Source organism: Suncus etruscus, chromosome 8 (assembly GCF_024139225.1).
Source record: "Suncus etruscus isolate mSunEtr1 chromosome 8, mSunEtr1.pri.cur, whole genome shotgun sequence".
NCBI classification, from domain to species: Eukaryota; Metazoa; Chordata; class Mammalia; order Eulipotyphla; family Soricidae; genus Suncus; species Suncus etruscus.
The window spans coordinates 43,510,590-43,534,442 of record NC_064855.1 but is presented as its reverse complement, the minus strand read 5'-3'; the positions used below and the strand labels follow the sequence as shown (position 1 = coordinate 43,534,442).

Genomic DNA, 23,853 nt, shown 5'->3' with positions numbered 1-23,853 from the left:
AAAACAAAACAAAAACAAAAACAAAAAAAATTCTTTCAGAGAAATGACTTAATATGCATGCTTTTCTTTCTTTAAAACCTTCTTCATTTATTTATTTTTGTTTTGGGGGTCACTCCCAGCAGTACTTAGGGATTATTCCTGTTTCTGTGCTCAGAGATCATTGTTGCTAGGCTTGGGGAACCATATGTGGTGCTGGGGATCAAACTAGGTCAGCCACATGAAAAGCAAATAAATGCCTTGCCCACTGTACTATCACTCTGGCTTTTTAACACTTTTTCTAAAAAGAAAACAATATATATATGGTATTTATATTTTATTCCCTCCTCACACCCTCTTTAATTTGTCCTAAAAAAAAAAAGATTTGATATTTCGGGGCAGGAGCAATGGCGCAGCAGTAGGGCACTGGCCTTGCACGCGCTGACCCAGGACGGACCTTGGTTTGATCCGGAGTCCCATATGATCTCCCGAGCTAGGAGCAATTTCTGAACACAGAGCCAGGAGTAACCTCTGAGCATCACCAGGTGTGGCCCAAAAACCAAAAAAAAAAAAAAAGGGTTTGATATTTCAAGTTGTCACCGCAAAAAAATGACTGGGTTGCCTGGCTGTAGTGTCCTAACATTTTTAGCTGTGATTTTCATAGGTTTGATAAGTTTGTTCTACAATATAGCAAGTTGTGGTAGCTTTGCGCTCTTCTATAGGGTCCTGAGGGAACACTGCAGGGGCTTAGCAAGCAATCTGCAAGCCTATGGTCATGAGTTTAAACCTTTGGGGTCCCACATGTGTTGATCATAGTCTAGGAAGTTCTGTTTTTCTTGATCCCTAGCACTCTAAATGATTCTAGCCACAGTGAAGCCAGGTGTCTGTATGTTTGTGTGTATATGAGAAAAAGAGAAAGAAAATATGCAGCCCCTAGTATGAAGTGTAATACAAGCACCCAGAAAGGAAATGTGTCTGTGTTGAGCACAGTATGTACAACACAACATCCCCAGTGTCCCACAACCATAATTCAGTACCTCAAACCAAGAGTATGGCCCCTGGCAAGCACATGTTCAAATACCTCCCTCTTCAAAGGGTTATTCTTCTATCCTTTACCAAAGTCTAGATCCACAGTCATAGGGTGTGGCTGTTTCTATCTCGGGAGAATAGGTTTAAGAGAAACCAAGAGAGACCTCTTCCTCATTCCAAAGATCTTTTTTCTAGAGCCTCACAGCCCCCTTTTAAGGAACACAGAATCCTTTATATGAACCCATGAACATGACTGGAAAGTGAGGTGTAGCAAAGGTATAGGTATAGGGTGTAGCAAAGGTATAGAAATAGGGTAGTAGCAAATCTAAGGGGAAAACAGGCCTTGCATCTCAGACTCACCACAGCCAGTCATATCTCTCTCTCTCTCTCTCTCTCTCTCTCTCTCTCTCTCTCTCTCTCTCTCTCTCTCTCTCTCAATAATATATTTATTTAAGCACCATGATTTCAAATATGCTCATAGTTGGGTTTCAGTCATAAAAAGAACACACCCTTCATCAGTGCAACGTTCCCACTATCACTGCCCCACATCTGCCTCCTCCTCCACCCCTGGTATTTCAGATAGGCATTCTATTTCTCTCACTAATTATTACCATCGTCTTGATGGTTGTTAGTGTAGTTATTTCTCTAACTAAACTCACTACTCTCTGGTAAGCTACATATTGTGGGCCAGTCCTTCCAGCCCTCATCTTTGGATATTATTACAGTAATATATTTTATTTTTCTTAAATGTTTATTTTATTTTTCTTAAATTCCATAGATGAGTAAGACTGTTCAGTGTCTATCTCTCTTTCTCTGACTTAGTTCACTCAACATAATAGTTTCCATGTGCATCCATGAATAGGAAAATTTCATGACTTCATCTCTCCATCTATGGTAGCATAGTATTCCATTGTGTATATATGTACCACAGTTTCTTTACCCATTCATCTGTTGAAGAGTATCTGGATTGTTTCCACATTCTGACTAGTATAAATAGTGCTGCAATGAATATAGATGTGCAGAAGGCATTTTTGTATTGTGTTTTTGTGTTCCTATGGTATATCCCTAGGAGTCATATAGCTGGATCATATGGGAACTCAATGTCCTTTTTTTTTTGGTTTTTGGGTCACACCCAGCGGTGCTCAGGGGTTACTCCTGGCTGTCTGCTCAGAAATAGCATGGGGGACCACATGGGACACCGGGATTCGAACCAACCACCTTTGGTCCTGGATTGGCTGCTTGCAAGGCAAACGCCACTGTGCTATCTCTCCGGGCCCTCAATGTCCATTTTTTAGAGGAATCTCCATATTGTTTTCCATAAAGACTGGACTAGATGACAGTCTTTTCTCTCCAGATCCCTGCCTGCACTGATTGTTCTTGTTCTTTGTGACAGTGCCAGTCTCTGTGACATGAGATGATATCTCATTGTTTTTATTTGTATCTTCCTGACGATGTGGAGCATTTTTTCATGTGCCTTTTGGCCATTTGTCTTTTTATCAAAGATTAATTGGTTGTATGTCTCAGGAACATTCTCTGAATTCTCAGATCTATTCCATTGATCTAAAAGTCTGTGTTTATTTCATTACCATGCTGTTTTAATGACTATTGCTTTGTAATACAAATTTAAAGTTAGAAAAAGTGATGCCTCCCATATTCTTTTTCCTAAGGGTTGCTCTAGTTTTTCATAGGTGTCTGTTCATTTCTTCTTCCCATTTTTTTTTGTTTTTTTTTTTTTTTTTTAGTAACACCCGGCGGTGCTCAGGGGTTACTCCTGGCTATCTGCTCATAAATAGCTCCTGGCAGGCACGGGGGACCATATGGGACACTGGGATTCAAACCAACCACCTTAGGTCCTGGATCGGCTGCTTGCAAGGCAAACACCGCTGTGCTATCTCTCCAGGCCCATCTTCTTCCCTTTTATGAGGGAGTTAGATTTTTTTCTTAAGTTCTGCCAGTACCTTGTACATCTTTGATATTAGCCCTGTATATGCTGGGTATTAGATAAATAATTTCTCATTCTGTAGGTGGCTTTTGTTTATTTTGTTTGTTTGTTTTTTTAACCCAAGTGAGCTGTAGATTCACCACTATCGCCCTTTACTGTTTTTGTTTAGGCCCTGAAAGAAAATGCAAAACAGCACATAACCAAAGAACAGCTCGTGTTATTAAACATGTTTCTGGAAAGCATCTAGCGACAGATCTTCCGTAACTTAGAGAACAAAATGAGTTCAACTTGCTTTGAACAGGCCTAGATGCAGAAGCTTCTCAGCTTCATATAGTCCCATCTGTTTATCTCTGCTTCTACTTGTTTGGACAGTTCTGTTTTCTCCTTGAAGATGCCTTTAGTCTCAATGTCATGAAGTGTTTTACCTACATGTTGTTCTATATACCTTATGGTTTCAGCTCTGATACCAAGGTCTTTAATCCATTTGGATTTGACCTTTGTGCATGGTGTTAGATTGATGTCTGAGTTTGCTTTTTTGCATGTGGCTGACCAGTTGTCCAAACACCATTTGTTGAAGAGGCTTTCCTTGCTCCATTTTGCATTTCTTACCCCTTTATCAAAGGTTAATTGATTGTCTAGAGAACATTATCTGAATACTCAAATTTATTCTATTGATCTGAGGGTCTGTCTTTATTTCAGTACCATGCTGTTTCATTTTGTTTATACAATTTAAAGTTGGAGAAAGTTGTGCCTCCCATATTCTTTTTCCTTAGGATTGCTCTAGCTATTCGTAGATGGCTATTGTTTCAAATGAATTTCAGGAGTGTTTGATCCACTTCTTTGAATAATGTCATGAGTATCCTTAAAGGAATTACATTAAATCTCTACAAGGCTTTGGGGAGTATTGCCATTTTAATGATGTTAATACTTCCAATCCATGAACAGGGTATGTGTTCCCATTTCCTTGTGTCCTTTTTTATTTCTTGAAGCAGTGTTTTATAGTTTTCTTTGTATAGGTCCTTAACCTCTTTAGTTAAGTTGACTCCAAGGTATTTGGGTTTGTGTAGCACTGCAGTGAATGAGATTGTTTTTTAAATGTTCATTTCTTCTCTCTCATTATTTGTGTATAAGAAGGCCATTGATTTTTGTGCATTAATTTTGTAGCCTGCAACTTTGTTATATGAATCTTTTGATTCTAGATGCTTTTTGGTAAAGTTTTTAGGGTTTTCTAAATATAGTAGCATGTCATCTTGTATACAAACAGTGAGAGCTTGACTTCTTCCTTTACTACCTAGATGCCCTTGATATCTTTATCTTTTTTTTGCCTAATTGCCATGGCAAGAACTTCCAGCACTGTGTTGAATAGGAGTGGTGAGAGTGGGCAGCCTTGTCTTGTACCTTATTTTAGAGGAAAGGCTTTTAGTTTATCTCCATTGAGAATAATATTTGCTGTTGGTTTGTGGTAAATGGCCTTGACTATATTCAGAAATGTTCCTTCCATTCCTATCTTGCTGAGAGTTTTATCAAGAATAAGTATTGGGCCTTATCAAATGCTTTCTTTGCATCTATTGATCTTATAATATGGTTTTTATTTTTCCTTTTGTTGATATGGTATATTATGTTGATTGATTTAAAACATTCTTGCATTCCTAGAATGAAACCTACTTGGTCATGGTGTATGATCTTCTTTGATGAGGTGTTGGATCCTATTTGCTAGGAATTTGTTGAGGATCTTTGCATCTGTGTTCATCAGGAATATTGGTCTGTGGTTTTCTCTTTTTTTTTTTTTTTGCAGCATTTCACTGGTTTTGGTATCAGGGTGATGGTAGCTTCATAAAAACTATTTGGGAGTGTTTCTGTTTCTTCAATTTTCTGAAAGAGCCTGAAAAGGATTGGTAGTGGTTCTTCTTAAAAGATTTGAAAGAATTTGTTAGTGATTCACCTGGGCCTGGGCAGTCTTGCCCTCTGTGTTCTCACTCTACAGGGGAAAGGAGGCAGCATTGGCTGAGCCTCTGATGGCTTGAGTGAAACCTTTGCCAGAGCAGAGGAATTTATGTACTCAAAAAAGATAAGCAGGGTTTAAAGCACTTGTCTGGCAAACAGTGAACCCAAATTCAACCCTTACCACCATATGTGGTCTCCTAAACACTATACCAGGAGTGATCCCTGAGTACATAGTCAGGATTAAGCCCTGAGCACCGCAGGGTGTGGTCCCCATGTAAAAACAAGACAAAAACCAGAAAAGCACAGGAGTTAAGACAAATTTGAAAATCCTCCCAAAGATTTTACCTTTTTTTCTTTTCCAGTTCTATTAGGCTGAGCTGGTTTCCTAAAGTTATATTTCTTTATTTTATCTGTGAGTTTCTTCTGCCCTCTATCATGACCTCCACCATTCCTCTTGTCTTTTTGAACCAGATCAGTAGTTCCATGGCTTCGTAATCCATGGGTTGCTACACCAGAGCAGATTATGGAACTGAGTTGCAAGGGATCATGAAAACATTGGCAACAGTAAAGTGTTTCTGAATGAGCACTTCTGAATATGAAGAATTCAGAATCAAACACAGAATGAATCTAAGCTGTTTCTGGCAGGGATCATTTATGTTGCTATTCTAGGACAATAAAAGGGAGGAGGGGGTTATAAGTGGAAAGATTTGACACAGCAACTAGTGAGCCCAAATCACTACAGAAGGCTAAGCATGGCCTTTGTCAAGATGCTAATGCAAGAGCTGAAAAGATATTACAGCAGGTAAGGTGAGTGCATTGTACACTGGATTCATACCCCAGCATTGCACATGGTCTTCCAAACTCTGCCAGTAGTAAACCCTAAGCACTGCCAGGTATGCCCCACCTAAAAAAAGAAAACTATTACAACTTGGAAAGTACTGCCCACACCCACTCACTGCCACACTCACTAATCTGAGGCCACATTAGCACCTATCCGGTCTGTGATGTCCTCTAGGAGGAACATCTGATTTATGTCATCTTTTTCTATGTATCCTTCCTTGTGCTTATCATTAGTTCTGAACTCTATAACTGTCCCCTTTTTATTCCCCCTTTTTACTTTGCCCCCTTTTTTATTTTTATTATTTTCTAGCATTGAGATGCTTTTATCCCTATGGAATAGTAAACATTTTGATTCAGGATCTATAAGGGAACTACAATACATCTTTTGTATCCCACACCCATCAACCATTATAGTAGTTCATTTGGTATCTTTGTGTACTAAATACAATGTATTAATACCATTAATTTTATAACTAGCCAACGATTTAGATAGCACAATCCCCCATCTACAGATAGGGAGAAGGAGAGTCAAAGGGTTAAGTCATACAATGGCTCTGGTATGTGGTAAGACTGAAACTTGTGACTTTATCAAGTACAGAAAGCTTCCTTCCTTCCTCCATTCTTCTCATTCTTGAGGTGCCTTTGGATCTTGTTTCTAAGATCTTTACATAAAATTGAGCTGCTAGACTTTCAGTCTTCCTGCTTTTTGGTTGTCTCTTCACCTGCTTCTCCATCTCCTACACAATTTCCCTTTCCCACCAATGTCATGCTTTTCCAAAGATTTTGTATTGAGTGTCCCTATCACTGATCCATTCTAAAAGCATTATCAGTCCATTGCAAGTGCTCTTGTAAAAAGGGGAGGGGTGTGTTCATTGGAACTGTCCATTCCCAGCATGTTGCCTTTGCTCTGATCCTGTCTTTTAGCTTCCCAACTTACCTACCTAACTCCCTTCTCATCCTCCATCAAATCTGGCATCAATACCTTAAATAACTCATTTTGCAGTGTGTTATTTCCCTGCCTCAAATTTTTCAGTAGTTCCTGCAGGTTTGTTAGCCTGACCCCAGCCCAAGAGGCCTTACTCCAGCCTCACCGCTTAGCCTTCCTGCACATTCTACACTCTAAAGGTGCCAAACTACTTGTGATTCCTGAATGCACTAGTACCTCCTAGTCTGTTGTTTTCACACAATGCTCTCCTTTAGTCAAATGCATTTAATTTGGGAATTAAATATGATATGGTTTGGGTGGGAGAGATGGTACATGTGCATTGCTGACCCACGTTCAATCCTGTATGTCCCTCAAGTATGACCAGGAATAATTCCTGATTGCAGAACAATAAATAACCTTTGAGCACTGCTGGGTGTGACCCAAAAACAAACCAACAAAAAATAATATTTATTTATTTTTTGGTAAAAAAACATTACCAAATAAATAAACAGTAGTTTCATGCTCATTACTAATGGTTGTGAGATACAAATGATATTTTTGGACATAGTTTCTGCCTTGAAAAGTTTACTATTCTGTAGGGATAAAGCAGAAAGCAAAAACTAGGACCAGAATAAAATCCAGGTCAATGCATCTAGAACTATGGTGTGGAAGGGGCAAATAGAGAAAAAGACTTGAATTAGCCCAACCTGATTCCTTCAGTGAGTCCTTCTCATCCTTTATGAGATTCTTATGAATTCATGCCTCTCTCCACACTGACCTATTTCCACAACCTTTTACTTGCTGTGCTCCCATAGCATTTGGTATGTTTCTTTAATGCAAAGATGTCTTATTCATTATTCAGTCTTCTCTCCAGAGCATTCAATAAAAGCATGTTGAATTAATATATAGAAAACTATTGTTAAATATGAGAGGGTAGGAGCCGGAGCGGTGGTGCAAGCTGTAAGGCGTATAGCCTAGGATTAACTGCGGTTCAATCCCCCGGCGTCACATATGGTCCACCAAGCCAGGAGCAATTTCTGAGCGCATAGCCAGAAGTAACCCCTGAGCGTCACCAGGTATGGCCCAAAAACCAAAAGCCAAAAAAAAAAAGTATATGTGTGTGTGTGTGTGTGTGTGTGTGTGTGTGTGTGTGTGTGTGTGTGTGTGTGTGAAAGAGTAGAGGATAACAAAAACTTTGATATATTATGTGGAACAAAAGAAAAAGTGAAATTCGGGGCCGGGCGGTGGCGCTAAAGGTAAGGTGCGCCTGCCTTGCTTGCGCTAGCCTTGGACAGACCGCGGTTCGATCCCCCGGTGTCCCATATGGTCCCCCAAGCCAGGAGCAACTTCTGAGCACATAGCCAGGAGTAACCCCTGAGCGTTACCGGGTGTGGCCCAAAAACCAAAAAAAAAAAGCGAAATTCATTTAGTTGTTATTCAAACTAATTTGTTTGCCTAAACCAGTGGTTCTCAAATAGTGAGGTGCGTTCCTCAGGGGGGGTGCATTTGACCTTGGCAAACACTGTCATAACAAACTAAGCCCAGTATTTATGTCTCTGTGTCTCTGGAGCTGAAAGTTGCTGTGTCCTGCTTCAAACCACACTTCAAAAAACTATGCATTGCAAAATGTACTCATTGTAGCCATTAATCCAGACATCACCTCTGATTAAAAAATTAGCTCAAATTATTTTATATATTTTTGTTTTGCAGGTTAAAGTGTTTTTTTTTAATAAAGATACTATTTATAGCCTCTGGGGCTGGAGAGATAGCACAGCGGTAAGGCGTTTGCCTTTGATGCAGAAAGACGGTGGTTCAAATCCCAGCATCCCATATGGTCCCTGGAGCCTGCCAGGAGTGATTTCTGAGCATAGAGCCAGGAGTAACCCCTGAGCACTGCCGGGTGTGACCCCCCCCCCCAAAAAAAGATACTATTTACAGTCTCGTAGGGGGGCACGATAACTTTTTTCTTCTTCCTAGGGGGGCATGACAGAAAATAATTGAGAAGCACTGGCCTAAACAATGCAGCACATAGAAGAGTTAGCCACAATCCCTAGTCTAAAAGAGCTTTGCAAAACTCACTGGAAGAAAATTCTGATGCACAAGAAACTATTAGATAGAACCAGATCAATGTTCAATTTTGAGAGTCTCCAAAGGGTAAAACAGAAGCACTGAATGTAAAACAAGATTGTGACAAGGTGTTAATAAAAAAGAATCTGGAGAAAGACTGGATCTTTGACAAAGATCTTGTAGGATGTTGGATTGGCAATGGTGTCAGGAAGAGAGCAACTTTGGATGTTCTAAATAAAAGTTTGAAAGTTTTCTATTGTCATCTCCATTGAATTGCCTGAGTTGGTATAACTATTTCCCTCATATATGATTAATCTTAAACATAATCTAGAGAAATATATAATTTTCAAGGTGACTATACTTATACTGTCCCTCCTTTTTTTTCCCTTTATTTAAACATCTTGATTACATATATGATTGTGATTAGGTTTCAGTCATGTAAAGAACACCCCCTTCACCAGTGCAACATTCCCACCACCAATATCCCAAATCTCCCTCCATCCCACCCCACTCCCCACCTGTACTCTAGACAGGCTTTCCAGTTCCCTCATTCATTCACATGATTATGGTAGTTCTCTGTGTAGTTATTTCTAAAACTGCACTCACCACTCTTTGTGGTGAGCTTCATGAAGTGAGCTGGAAGTTCCAGCCCTCCTCTCCTTATCTGTGAGGATTGTTGCAAAAATGACTTTTATTTTTCTTAAAACCCATAGATGAGTGAGACTATTCTGCGTCTCTCTCTCCCTCTGACTTATTTCACTCAGCATGATAGATTCCATGTACATCTATGTATAGGAAAATTTCATGACTTCATCTCTCCTGACGGCTGCATAATATTCCATTGTGTTTATGTACCACAGTTTCTTTAGCCATTCGTCTGTTGAAGGGCATCTTGGTTGTTTCCAGAGCCTGGCTATTGTGAATAGTGCTGCAATAAATATAGGTGTGAGGAAGGGGTTTTGTATTGTATTCTTGTGTTCTTAGGTATACTGTCCCTCCTTAAAAAAAATGTTGACATTAGCTGTTGTTTTGTTTTGTTTATTGGGTTTTTTTGGCCACACCCGGTGATGCTCAGAGGTTACTCCTGGCTGTCTGCTCAGAAATAGCTCCTGGCAGGCACGGGGGACCATATGGGACACCGGGATTCGAACCAACCACCTTTGGTCCTGGATCGGCTGCTTGCAAGGCAAACAGCGATGTGCTATCTCTCCGAGCCCAGCTGTTGTTTTTTGAAAGAGCTTTTTCTAAAGCTCTTTTATTTAGCTTGTTTTGTTTTTTAAAATTTTATTTTTGATAATAGTGGCTTACATATCTTTCATGTAAGTATTTTAAGTACATATTAACATTGAATCAGGGGAATACCCACGACCAAATTTGTCCTCCCCCCTTCCCCGTTCCCTTTCTGCAACCCATATTCCCCACCAGAACCCCCTGGGCTGCTAGAGTAGGTGGTCCCCTCTTTGACTAGTTTACTATCAGTGATCATACATCTGTTTGGTCCTGGTGCCCTCCCTTGTTTCTCCCTCTATTTGAGAGGCTAAGCTAGATAAATAGAGTTATGTGGTTTTGTTTGAGGGAAAGAAAAGCAATAGAATGGGGTAAAGATTAAGCAAAAAAAATTTTAAAAATAATAAAAATATGCTGAAAATGGGCGGAGTCCTTCTAGTGGCTAACAGCCTCAGTTTGAGAGAGGACTTGAAAAAAGGTAATTGAAACACTATAACAATACAAAAATAAATGTCAAATTAAATATCCAGTGAGCCCTACAGCAATAAAGAGAAGCACCACATAATAGTCTCGGTTCTGAATTCAAATCATGCCGGAGTGCAAAAAGAAAGAGAAAGATAAGATAAAATAAAATAACATAAAAAAGGAGACATCGGAGCAGTGTGAAGAAGAGGCGAGAGCGACCCCTGGACGGCCCGGCCCGGCCCCGCTAGCCCGCCCGCCGCCCGTGCACCCGCGCCCAGCGCCCTCCGCTCCGCTCCGCGGCCCGCCGCCAACGCCGCCACCATGCCCAAGAGAAAGGCTGAAGGGGATGCTAAAGGAGACAAAGCCAAGGTGAAGGACGAACCACAGAGAAGATCTGCAAGGTTATCAGCTAAACCTGCTCCTCCAAAGCCAGAGCCCAAGCCTAAAAAGGCCCCTGCAAAGAAGGGAGAGAAGGTACCCAAAGGGAAAAAGGGTAAAGCTGATGCTGGCAAGGATGGAAATAATCCTGCAGAAAACGGAGATGCCAAAACAGACCAGGCACAGAAAGCTGAAGGTGCTGGAGATGCCAAGTGAAGTGTGTGCATTTTTGATAACTGTGTACTTCTGGTGACTGTACAGTTTGAAATACTATTTTTTATCAAGTTTTATAAAAATGCAGAATTTTGTTTTACTTTTTTTTTTTTTTAAAGCTATGTTGTTAGCACACAGAACACTTCATTGTTGTGTTTGGGGAAGGGCATAAGTCACAAATAGAAAGTCTTCAAAGCTGGACTGCCCTAGGGAGAAATTATTTTCCCCGCCAGTTTTGAGGCTTCCTCTTGATTCCCAAGAGGAGGGATTCCTTGATGTTGACACATTCACCACCTTGGCACCCAATGCCATGTGGTGTGGAAAAACTAAAATGGGTTTTGATGTCCTGTCTCCCTCTCTGCCTTCAGCATAGACTCGACTCCCTTAAACCCAGAGAGACCTGTTGATCCTGGACTCCCAAAAAGTGATTATCAGGATGTTAGGGCTGGACTTGAGAGCCCCCACTGAGGCAGCAGCCCTCAAAGTAAAACGGTTCCCTTTTTTCGATTGTGAGTCTTCAGATTGATCATTCTGCCATTTTCCTTTCATTTCCTGAAAGTCAGGGTCGGCTTGTGAAAAGTTGTTAAACAACATGCTAAATGTGAAATGTCAACCCTCACTCTAAACTTTCCCTGTTCAGAGCATCAAATGAAGATGTCATTGGGTTTTATAGTGGCTTTCTGATTTTGGTAGTCCATTGAAGAAGGGAGTTTGAAAGTTATTGTATACTGTTAACGATTGTCTGCCCATGTCCTGCCTGAAATACCATGATTGTTTATGAAAAGTATCTTTAATAAAGCTGGATACAGTTTGGCTTGGAAAAAAAAAAAAAAAAAAAAAAAAAAAAAAAAAGGAGACATCAACTTTAATATCTACATCAAAATAAGGACGTCAAAAAAATCAATCAATAAATAAATATGTATGTGGAAAAATGATTATTTTGTGCTTTTGTTTTTCCTTTTTTTTTTTTCTTTTTCCTCCTGCATAGGCACAGTAACTATTGGGGATATTATAGAGGGAATTCCCTTGGCCTAGGAGATACAGGGTTTCTTCATCCCTGAAGTATACTGTCATGGGATTAACTATAGACTCCTTGCATGATTTTGTGGTGTATGGAATATTTTGGGGATATTATAGAGGGAATTCCCTTGGCCTAGGAGATACAGGGTTTCTCCATCCCTGAAGTATACTGTCATGGGATTAACTATAGACTCCTTGCATGCTTTTGTGGTGTATGGAAGACTTCTGCTTCGTCATGGATGGTAAAATCAGTCCTCTATCTAAAGATCTTGGTGGCTGTGCAGCTCAAGGAATGGAGCTAATGATGAAGGCTTTCTTTGTGATTCTAGCAGTTCTGCTTCTTCAGTGTCGTTTTAATTCACAGTTCTGCTTCTTCAGTGTCGTTTTAATTCATCTTCTATAGTTAGTGTTCTCGGTCATTATGTTGCTCCTAGGATGGAGCCTAGGACAGAGTCTTTCGTTATGTTTCTAGAAGACCCGTTCACTTGCAGTTGTCTCAGTAAAACCTCTGGAATTGGAGATCTTGTTTGTTAAACAGATTGTAGACCAAAAGCTAGGTTAGAGCTTTTCGTTGTTGTTGTTGTTGTTGTTGGTCCAGGGATGCGTACTGTCTAGTCCTGGTGGTAACAACCAGTCATCTGTATATAGCAATCTTGGTTTTTTCACAGATCAAAGGGTGACATGTCTTCTGATTTTGTCTTATCGTTGGCTGGTGAGGAAGGATAACTTGCTCTTAGATCTAGTTGTTCCCATTTCCTCGTTGTCAGGTTATCAATTTAGAACTGGCCTATGTTGGCTTCAGAGCAGCATTATGAATGCCCTGGAGGGGATTGGGCTCCTGGAGCTGTTGTGGAGAACTCTGTCGTTTCTATGTCTGGGATCCAGGAGTCAAGGCTGAACAGTCGGTGTCTAGCTCCCTAGTGTCTAAGTTGTTTCCACACTACATACGTTCAGGGTGGTAGATGTCCCTGTGTTGTAAAAAAGTACAAGTTCGGCCCGGAGAGATAGCACAGCGGTGTTTGCCTTGCAAGCAGCCAATCCAGGACCTAAGGTGGTTGGTTCAAATCCCGGTGTCCCATATGGTCCCCCGTGCCTGCCAGGAGCTATTTCTGAGCAGACATCCAGGAGTAACCCCTGAGCATCACCGGGTGTGGCCCAAAAAACAAAACAAAAAAAACAAAAACAAACAAAAAAGTACAAGTTCTTATCCCTAGTAGATAAGAGCTTGTTTTTACACGTAAAATTTCCCCTATTTTTAATATGCCTTTGCAGGAAGAAGTGGTGCTACATTATATTGCTGGTGGATTTGGGGGTGGAGAGAGAAGAAAGCAGACCCATGACAGAAACTAAAAATATATATGCTCAGACATATCTAAAGAAAAAAGAGTTTCTTAAAAGAAAATAAAAGGATTAAATAAAGGACATAATTAAAGAAATAAAGTGGGGCCAGGAGGGATAGCATGGAGGCAAGGCGTCTGTCCTTCCTGCAGAAGGACGGTGGCTCACATCCCGGCATCCCACATGGTCCCCCATGCCCACCAGGGGCAACTTCGAGCACAGAGCCAGGAGCACGCTCCGAGCACCACCAGCTGTGACCCAAAAGAAGCACAAAACAAATCAAATCAAAAAACAAAAAGTAGAACAAAACAAATAATAAAAAAAATGAACAAGGGGGGGGGAACAAAGAAAAAGGGAGAAAGTGATACAGGAGATTACGTTATATAGGTCTATACTTATGTTATATAGGTCTATACTTATGATGATAGTATAGGCTTCCCCATTGTCTTTTGAGATTTCCTCGTGAGGTGTGGGATCCACGCAGGGAGGTCTTGGGTAGAGTTCTTGTAATGGGAGTCCTTTTGGAGCTAATCCGGTATTAAGCCACAGTCCACAATAGGGAGAGGGGATTAGGAGGGCCACACTGCATGAGTCAGTTGGGGTGTTGGTTGTATTTTCTTGCCAGGAACGAGGAGTGAGTTTGAGTGGGTGTCTCTTCACTTGGGAACTGGGTACTGGTTCGTTGGTGTAGGAGGTTAGCCTTGATGCCTGTTCTCTCTACACTGCTGTTTCTGCTGTTGCTGGTTTCTTTATGATATAATGTGTAGTCAGGCTTCGTGTTGTTTCTCTTCCCTTTGTTTTGGGCTCTACTTCCCAGTATATGGTGAGGTTTCTATCCTGTTACACCAGTTATTTAATCGTGAAGTACCTACTCTAGGTACTTCAGAATAGTGCTATCATTCTGTATTTATCTTCCGTCTTCTGGATTGCTTCGTTTAACATAATATGTTCTAGGTCCATCCATGTTGCTGCAAAGTCTTTGATTGTATCATTTCTGACTGCCACATAGTATTCCATTGTGTATAGATACCACATCTCAATGATCCACTCATCTGTTGTTGGACATCGAGGTTGGTTCCAAGACGTGGCTATTATACTATTTGCTGCAATAAATAGTGGGGTGCACACATACTTTGGGATGAATGTCCTTCCGAGTGAGGGTAGATACCTAAAAGAGCAATTACTGGATCAAATGGCCGCTCAATTCTGAGTTCCTTTAGCACTCTCCAGACTGTTCTCCATAGGTGTTGGACTAGGGGGCATTCCCACCAGCAGGGGATGAGAGTGCCTTTCATACCACAACCCTATCAACAGAGATTGTTTCCATTATTTTTTATGTGAGCCATCCTCACTGGTGTAAGGTGGGTACCTCATTGTTGTCTTGATTTGGATTTACCTAATGATGAGTGAAGGTAAGCATGTTTTCATGTGTTTGTTGGCCATCCTTCGGTCTTCCTCAGAGAAGTTTCTATTCATTTCATATCCCCATTTTTTATGGCTTTATTTGGCTTTTTTTTGGGGGGGGGCTCAGCTTTTTGAGTGCTATGTATATTCTAGATATCAGCCCTTTATCTGACATGTTGAGTGCAAAGATTTTTTTCCCATTCAGTTAACTGTCTTCTTGTGTTAAATAGGGTTTCTTTTGCCATGCAGAAGCTTTTTAGTTTGATGTAGTCCCATTTGTTTATGTTTGATGCTAAAGTTCTTGCCACTGGTGCTCCATCCTCTAAGACCTTTTTGATATATAGGTCTTTGGGTGTTCTGCCTATTTTATTCTCAATAAACTTTATAGATTCAGGTCTAATTTCAAGGTCTTTTTATCCATTTTGAGTTGACTTTTGTATAAGGAGTGAGGTATGGGTCAATTTTCAATTGTTTTATATTTTATTTAAATACCTTGATTACATACATGATTGTGTTTGGGTTTCAGTCATGTGAAGAACACCACCCATCATCAGTTCAACGTTCCCATCACCAATGTCCCAAAACTCCCTCCTCCCCACCTGACCCCTGCCTGTACTCTAGACAGGCTTTCCATTTCCCTCATACATTCTCATTATTAGGACAGTTCAAAATGTAGTTATTTCTTTAACTAAACTCATCACTCTTTGTGGTGAGCTTCCTGAGGTGAGCTGTAACTTCCAGCTCTTTTCTCTTTTGTGTCTGAAAATTATTACTGCAAGAATGTCTTTCATTTTTCTTAAAACCCATAGATGAGTGAGACCATTCTGCGTTTTTCTCTCTCTCTGACTTATTTCACTCAGCATAATAGATTCTGTGTACATCCATGTATAGGAAAATTTCATGACTTCATCTCTCCTGACAGCTGCATAATATTTCATTGTGTATATGTACCACAGTTTCTTTAGCCATTCGTCTGTTGAAGGGCATCTTGGTTGTTTCCAGAGTCTTGCTATGGTAAATAGTGCTGCAATGAATATAGGTGTAAGGAAGGGTTTTTGTATTGTATTTTTGTGTTCCTAGGTTATATTCCTAGGAGTGGTATAGCTGGATCATATGGGAGCTTGATTTCCAGTTTTTGGAGGAATCTCCATATCGCTTTCCATAAAGGTTGAACTAGGCGGCATTCCCACCAGCAGTGGATAAGAATTCCCTTCTATCCACATCCCTGCCAACACTGTTTATTCTCATTCTTTGTGATGTGTGCCATTTTCTGTGGCGTGAGGTGGTACCTATAGTTGTTTTGATTTGCATCTCCCTGATGATTAGTTATGTGGAGCATTTTTTCATGTGTCTTTTGGCCATTTGTATTTCTTCTTTGTCAAAGTGTCTGTCCATTTCTTCTCCTCATTTTTTGATGGGATTAGATGTTTTTTTCTTGTAAATTTCTGTCAGTGCCTTGTATATTTTGGAGATTAGCCCCTTATCTGATGAGTATTGGGTGAATAGTTTCAATTTCTTACATGTGGTTTTCCAGTTGTACCAAAACCATTTGTTGAAGAGACTTTCTTTGTTCCATTTCAAGTTCTTGGCTCTTTTGTCAAATATTAGTTGGCTGTATATCTGGGGGCTTATGTCTGGGAATTCTGTTCTGACCCATTGGTCTGAGGTCCTGTCTTTGTTCCAGTACAATGCTGTTTTAATCACTAAGGCTTTATAGTATAGTTGCAGATTAGGTAAAGAGATGCCACCCAGCTTCTTGTTTTCAATATGTGTTTGGCTATCCTGGGTCTTTTGTGGTTCCAGATGAATTTTGTGATTGATTGCTCTAATTCTTTAAAGAATGATGTCTGAATTTGGGTAGGGATTGCATTAAATCTATACAGTAGTTTGAGTAGGATAGTCATTTTGACTATGTTGATTTTACCTACCCATGAGCATGGGATGTTCTTCCATTTCCTTAGATCCTCTTCAATTTCTTTCTGAAGTGTTTTGAAGTTTCCCTGGTTTAGTTCCTTCACTTCCCTTGTAAGGTTGATTCCTAGGTACCTAATATTTTTTGATATTATTTTAAATGGAATTGTATTTTTAATCTCTCTCTCTTCAGCTTCGTTATTTGTATAGAGAAACACTACTGTCTTTTGTGTATTGACTTTATAGTCAGCCACTTTGCTGTATTGGTTAATTTAAAAAAAAAACTGCTAATTTTATTATTTTTCATCCTTTCCTTTGATTTTTTTTATAGTTTCCAATTCTGCTCTCAGAATGATCCCTGTATCCAAACTCTTCTTTGAACTGTTTTTTGAAAGGCTGAAGCAATGGTTTAGTAGATGGGGTGCTTGCTTTGCATACAATACAATCTGGGTTCAACCCCTAGCATCTCATATGGTTCTCTAAACCAGAATGATCTTGAATTCAGAGCCAGAAGTAAGCTTTGAACACTGACAAGTGTGGCCCAAAACACACACACATACACACATTATATATATTTTTTTAAATAAAATTAAGTTTTGTATATAGTACAACAGGCAGTTGTACAATAGAACAGGAAGTTCTATTCCTGGCACTTTATATGGTCCCAGGAGCACTGATGAAAGTGCTCACTATACACCAAGCCAGAAAGAAGTAAGTACCAGGTGTGGCCCCACAATCAAAAATAAATAAATTAAAAAATTTGTTTTGTATTTTGGTTTGGGGCCAGGAGATAGGACAATAGTCACCTAACCAAGGTTCAATGCTGAGCATTGCTTGTTCTCCTAAGCACTGCTGATATGTTCCTGGTGGCTTCTAGTACTAGTGGTATAGCCTGGGTATCTTCAGCACTGCATGAAAGGTCCAAGAAGTATCAGAGTTTCAGGCACTTGTACTGCACTGATGACCCAATTGATTAAGAAATGCAGCCGAGGCCCAAGAACATCAGAGGTCTTTTTAGGAGCACACAGAAGCACACCTACACACACACACACCTACACACACACACACACACACACACACCTACACACACACACACACACACACACACACACACACACACACCACCACCACCACCATCACCACCACCACCATCACCACCACTATCGCCACTACCATTTGTGGATAATTGATCAAACAAATAAAAAGTTTACCTGATCTGCTGTCATCAAACCTTGCCTGCAATATTATATCCTTTTAAACGAGAAACATCAATAAATAGAACCCTATCCTAAATAGGATAATGATAGGATAGTAAAAAGCTTATGGATAATCTAAAAAAAAGAGCCAATTTGGGGATGACACGATTTGTTTCTTCACATATTTAAAGAACTTTCAGACTAAAGAGATACTTAACTTACTCTTTTACACTCTAGAAAAGATAACTAGAACAAATGAAGGAGACAATGGAGTTTCAAGGGGGCAGATTTCAGTTCCATAAAAGATGTATTTTTGAACAGGAAGAATTGTTGAAAATTGACATTTGGCACATGTTATGTTAGGTCAGAATCTTGAACAGAATTAATTTGTGGTCACTGAATAAAATGTTATTGTTTTGGGGGGGTTACATAGCAGTGCTCAGGGCTTACTCGAGGTTCTGCACTCAGAGACCACTTTTGGGGAGGCTTTTGGGAGCAAGGAAAACACCCTACCCACTGTACTATCATACTGGCCACTGAATAAAAATTTAAACCCTGAATTCTATCCAGCAGTGGTAGAGGCAATCCCCATTCAGTCATTTTATCACTGAAATAGAATTCTTATCCTAGAACCTGCCTCTCTTCTTCTCACTCCGGGGACTGTAAAACATTCTCTTGCTTTAGACTTTATTTCTTAATATATTCATATAGGCCTTTGCACTGAATATTTGTAAAGTTGAATGGAGGAAATGAAATCAGGCAAATAAGTTATGTCTATGGCTATCTTTAACAGATTTAAAGAGGTTTATGCATTAGCCAGGAAGGAAACTGTCTGCTCTTTTTTATTTCCTTTGTAAAGGGATTCTTATACTCATAGATAAAACAATGTGTTATTTTTGTATCTGAAAAGGATGAGTGGACTGTGGAGTCCAAATAACTTCTCTAAATAATCATAGGTCTTGTTTGGTTTGGACTGCACACACGAGCCCGTGAGCACACGTGGAACTCTCTGAGGGGAAGTTCTCAGAAACAACAACAGCACAACAGTTAGTCACTAAAATAACTTATGAATTAACACAGTTCTCAGTAGCCAGCTCATGGAGATGAAAGTGAAGCATATTTTCACTCAAGGACTGGAAAGAAATTAATCGTTACTGCAAATGCTTTTGGAGATTGATAGATACCCACATCCAGTAGAACCCAGAAGAACAACTCTGGGTCTTGTGATCCCAGTAATGGCAATCACATGATTGGAAAGATACATATCTGGATGTCACAATATTCACACATTAACGGTGACCTTAGTACATAACTTGCATGCCTTTAAGTTTATGCTTTTATTTGTTTGTTTGTTTGTTTAAAAAGCCCAAGAGAAAAAAAACTCAAAGCATTTTGTCATTTTGTCTTGGGTATCCATATAACCTTTTTTCATCTCCTTGGTCTGCTTTCTGTTCTCATTTCTACTTTTTCACTTTCCTCTGATCCCTCCCTGTCCCCATTTAGCTACTCTGTTCCTGAATCCTTAGTCCTTGCCCCCAAACACTCTGGGTATCCTGACACTAGGGATGTGATAAACTAATTCACATGAGGATGTTGGTGACTGATGTTATTTCTCCCAGTTGTGCTGGTAATTTAGAATGGTTTCCTAAGAGAAGAGTAGGAATCAAACAGAGAATTGAACTGGTTACTCACTCATTTCACACAGGAGAAGTGAGGGACTGGAAATGCATGCCTTTGTACTTCAAATTCAAACAAAGACATAAAGCTGGGGTTGATCAAGAATTTAAAAAGTGGTAATGGAATTCAATTAGGATGCTTTGACATCTTTGAAGCTTGTTTTTGGCATCAAATAATTCAATCTAAAAACGAAAACAAACACACACACAACTCATCTTCCATGTTTCTATGTAAATTCAATGGCACAAAACTTCATCTGGATGTGGATATAGGTTCAATAAATTTTGTCTTAGATTCTATGAAGTATTGGGACTACCTCATTCAATATCTTCTTATTTAGTATGCAATCTACTATTTTAAGCAAGGGGATGTGCTTTAGTCTATTTCACTTTTGCAACAATTTTTTTTTGTTTGTTTTCTCGGGCCACACCCGTGTGATGCTCAGGGGCCACACCTGGCCAAACGCTCAGAAATCGCCCCTGGCTTGGGGGGACCACATGGGACGCCAGGAGATCGAACTGCGGTCCTTCCCTGGCTAGCGCTTGCAAGGCAGACACCTTACCTCTAGTGCCACCTCGCCCTCCCCTTTTTTGTTTTTTCGGGCCACACCCGACACTTTTGCAACAATTTAATGATGTTTTTTTTTGTTTTGTTTTGTTTTGTTTTTACCATTTACAGTTGAGACTCTGAAACACAAAGAGGTTAAGGATTTAGTCCAGGATTAAACAGCTCGTGACTGGCAGCCTTGAAAGCTTGTCAGTCATTCGTCTCTGTTTCTTCTCAACTCGAAAATTACAGAATCCGGTGGTTAGAGGTTCTAGCCTGAAAACAGAAACAACCCTACTCTTTAACTTGGTGTACTTGGTCAAATAACTTTCCTTCTGATGCTTCCATTGGTTCATCTGCAAAATGGATGTTAGTAAAAGTAACCAACTTATAAAGTTTTATAAGGATAAACACTTTTCAAACAATATTAAGCAAGCATAGAAACTTTTAAATATTAGTATTGTTGTTGCTAATATAATTGGTAATATAATATAATAATATGTTGGTAATATAGTAAACCAACTGACTTTCTATTTTATTTATTTATTTTTTGCTTATTTATTTAATTTGGGGGGGAACCACACCTGGCAGTGCTCATGCTTATGCCTGACTCTGATCCGAAATCAGTGATCACTCCTGGCAGTGGGGGGGAGACCATATGCAGTGCCAGGAATCCACTTGGGTTGTCACAGGCAAAGCAAATGATATGACCACTGTACTAACTCTGACTCTCACAGAAATTTCTATATGATTCTTTTCTGAGACTTACCAGTATGTCATTGAATAGTATTCCACATCATAAGATCCCTGTTTGATCTAAAAATCGAATTTGTTCTAATTAAAATGTCTAATAGAGCTGATATCCTGTTGTAGTGATTTTAAATATCTTTTATTTATGTTTACTTATGCTTTTGGCAAGTCAGAGTTTGAGAACCCTTGCCCGAGACTGAGAGGCATAGTGGAGAAACAGAGGAAAGGAGTCAGAGAGTGTGGTGCACATCCTACACATGCACACTGTGGGTCCCGGACAAGTCAATTGCTAAGCAGGACAGGCAGTGGTGGCAAAAACATGTGATGGGCCAGATAAATGTCCTAGGCAGGCTTCATGTGGCCCATGGGCCATAGTTTGGGAACCCTTGGTATAGATGTTAAAAGTACATAACTGACCCCTGTTATATCCCCAAGTGTTACATGCCCAGACCAGGAGATAGAATCCCTAAACCTAGAACCAGGAGTAAACTCTGAGCACCACTCTGTATGGCCCAATTCTTTTCATAGACTCCTCTCCCCAAATTAATATGTATAATTTTGAATTACCCCCTAGTGGACTGGAGCCATAGTACAATGAATAGGGCATTTGCCTTGCAAGTAAGTGATCAACCCACGTTTGATCCCCAACATCCCATATGGTCCTCCAAACCCTCCAGGAGCAATTCCTGAGCGCAGAGCCAAGAGTAACACCTGAGCACCAGCAGGTATGGTCCAAAACAAAATAAAACCAAGAAGTCCCCTCTAGTATAAAGATTAAGATTGTAATTCCAATAAACCTAACTGTATTATTGGTTATTGGTTTTCAGTGTGAAGGACACTGCTCTGTATGATTGGTACCTTTGGAAAGTTGAGGCTAGGTATGTCTGCTTGAGGCAAAATGAACAAAATTGAAACCATTCTCTTGATTTTCCAAAGGCCGTAAGAATGATAAGAATTATAAGCCTAAAGTTACTTCTCCTAGAATAATGCTAGAGTCAGAGAGTAGCTCCTAGGTCTAACTGCAGCATCAGGCATATTTACTTATCAGGGAAAGTGTTGCCTGTGGAAAATGATTGGTGAGCATTTGACTTGTTTTAGAAAGGTAAATCACTATGTGTGCAACATGCACAGATGAAAAATTATCCTGATCTTGTCTCAAAAGTGACAACCAGTAAAAGAAAAGGGGAAAGGAAGATTTTTAAATAGTTTAGGGCCTGGAGGTACAGTACATCAGGTAAGGACCTTACTTTCCATGCTGACCCAGGTTTGATGCCTGACACCCCACTTGATTCCCTGAGCCCCACCAGAAGTGATCCTTGAGCACAGAGTCAGAAAAAAATCTTTGAGCACAGTGGGGTGAGGCTCAAAACAAAAACAAAAACAAAACAAAATAAAGCTTCAAGACTGTCCACTATTGGGTGGGGATAAAATCCTTTCCAGTGCATAAGTGATGCCTTGCTTGGCAAGTCACTTGCTCTGCATGTGCTTCTAGGAGTCCCCACTGGCCTTGGGGACTAAAGCCCTCTATAGGAACTGATCTTGCTGTATATACTTGTTAGGTTTGCACATCTCTCTCTCTCTCTCTCTCTCTCTCTCTCTCTCTCTCTCTCTCTCATTCTTTTGTTCTTTCTTTAGGTTTTTGTGTTTTGTTTTGCTTGGAGAGCACATCTGGCAGGTGCTCAGGCTTACTCCTAGTTCTGTGCTTAGTTATTAATCTGATGAGGTCCAGAAGAACATATGCAGTTCTGGGATCAAGCTGGGTCGGCTGCCTGCCATATAAGTGTCCTGCCCACTGTACTATCTCTCCAGTTCAGGTTTGCATATTTCAGTGGTGAGTCAGCTCCATATTTCAGACATGAGGATTCTGGAATTCAGACTTCTTGGTCTAAAATAATTGTTTATAGGATCCCAGAGGCCTCTTGCCCATTCTGATGAAACCTGTTCTCTGTCTTGGAACTCAGAGTAGCCCTTGGGCTCCAGATGGCAGTCTTTTGTTTAGGGTGTTGCCCTTACTTCTTTGGTAGCACCAGCACTTCTACTGTGGGCGCTGAGTTACCTGACTCTGTGGCCCATTGAATGGAATCTCAGATGTTGCATGGTTCAGCACCATATGGTGGGATGCTGAGGCCCTGCCCCAGGAAGCAATTATCATGGAAAAGGGCTGATAGCAGGTGACAGGAAGCTACAGCTTCAGGTGCTCCAGGTGTGTGCTCTCTCTCTTTCTCTTTTCTCTCTTTTCTCTCTCTCTCCTCTCTCTCTCTCTCTCTCTCTCTCTCTCTCTCTCTCTCTCTCTCTCTCTCTCTCTCTCTCTCTCTCTCTCTCTCTCCAGTGATAATTTGGAACTTGGGGAAGATAATTGACACAGAACTCTGAGTCACAGTCACCAATCTATTAAAAAAGATACATGGGTCATAAATATTTCTAACTTGGGCCTAAAAGATAGTACTAGGGGTAGGGTTCTTGCCTTGCATTGACAGATCCAGGTTTGATCTCTGGTACCCTATATAGCACTACTTAGGATTGACTCCTGAGCACAAAGCCAGATGTAAACCCTGATTACCAAGTGTACCCTTCCCCCCCCCTCATAAAACACCACATGCCAAAATTGTCCTCATTCCTATGAGGATCCCCTATAAAGATGAGTGTATGTGGTGTCCACCATATGAAACCTGAAACCCATTGCTAACTGCTAGTCATTGTCAAGTATCTTTCCCATACTTTTCACCATCTCTTGATGCCATGTCAACAGGGTTGTTTTAGGAGCTGAGTTCTCCAGGTGTTAGCAATGAGGTAAAGCTGAAGCTGGATCATATGTTCATGTTTGGCTTTTGATGAAACAGTCAAGAGCTTTATAGGAAGAGAAGCTGCCCACTTAGGCCTGTGAACCCGCTGAATATAATTTCAAAGGTCACTTTGCAAATAGGGGTCTGTTCTGTTGAGATTGGGAATGGTCATAGATCTTGTCCTGCTCATTTTATTTTTCAGTCAATACTAATAGAACATGA

General features: G+C 40.3%; 2 protein-coding genes across 2 annotated transcripts in view; both read left to right on the top strand.

The window, feature by feature from the left end:
• The window catches only part of FLT1 (fms related receptor tyrosine kinase 1), a 207,377-nt gene that overhangs the window by 122,947 nt on the left and 60,577 nt on the right, over positions 1-23,853 (top strand). The gene's annotated exons all lie outside the window — the stretch shown is intronic.
• On the top strand, positions 10,671-11,819 carry LOC126015743 (non-histone chromosomal protein HMG-17). The gene has a single exon (XM_049778338.1). The coding sequence runs from the start codon at positions 10,737-10,739 to the stop codon at positions 11,007-11,009; it is 273 nt and encodes a 90-aa protein (XP_049634295.1). The 5' UTR covers positions 10,671-10,736; the 3' UTR covers positions 11,010-11,819.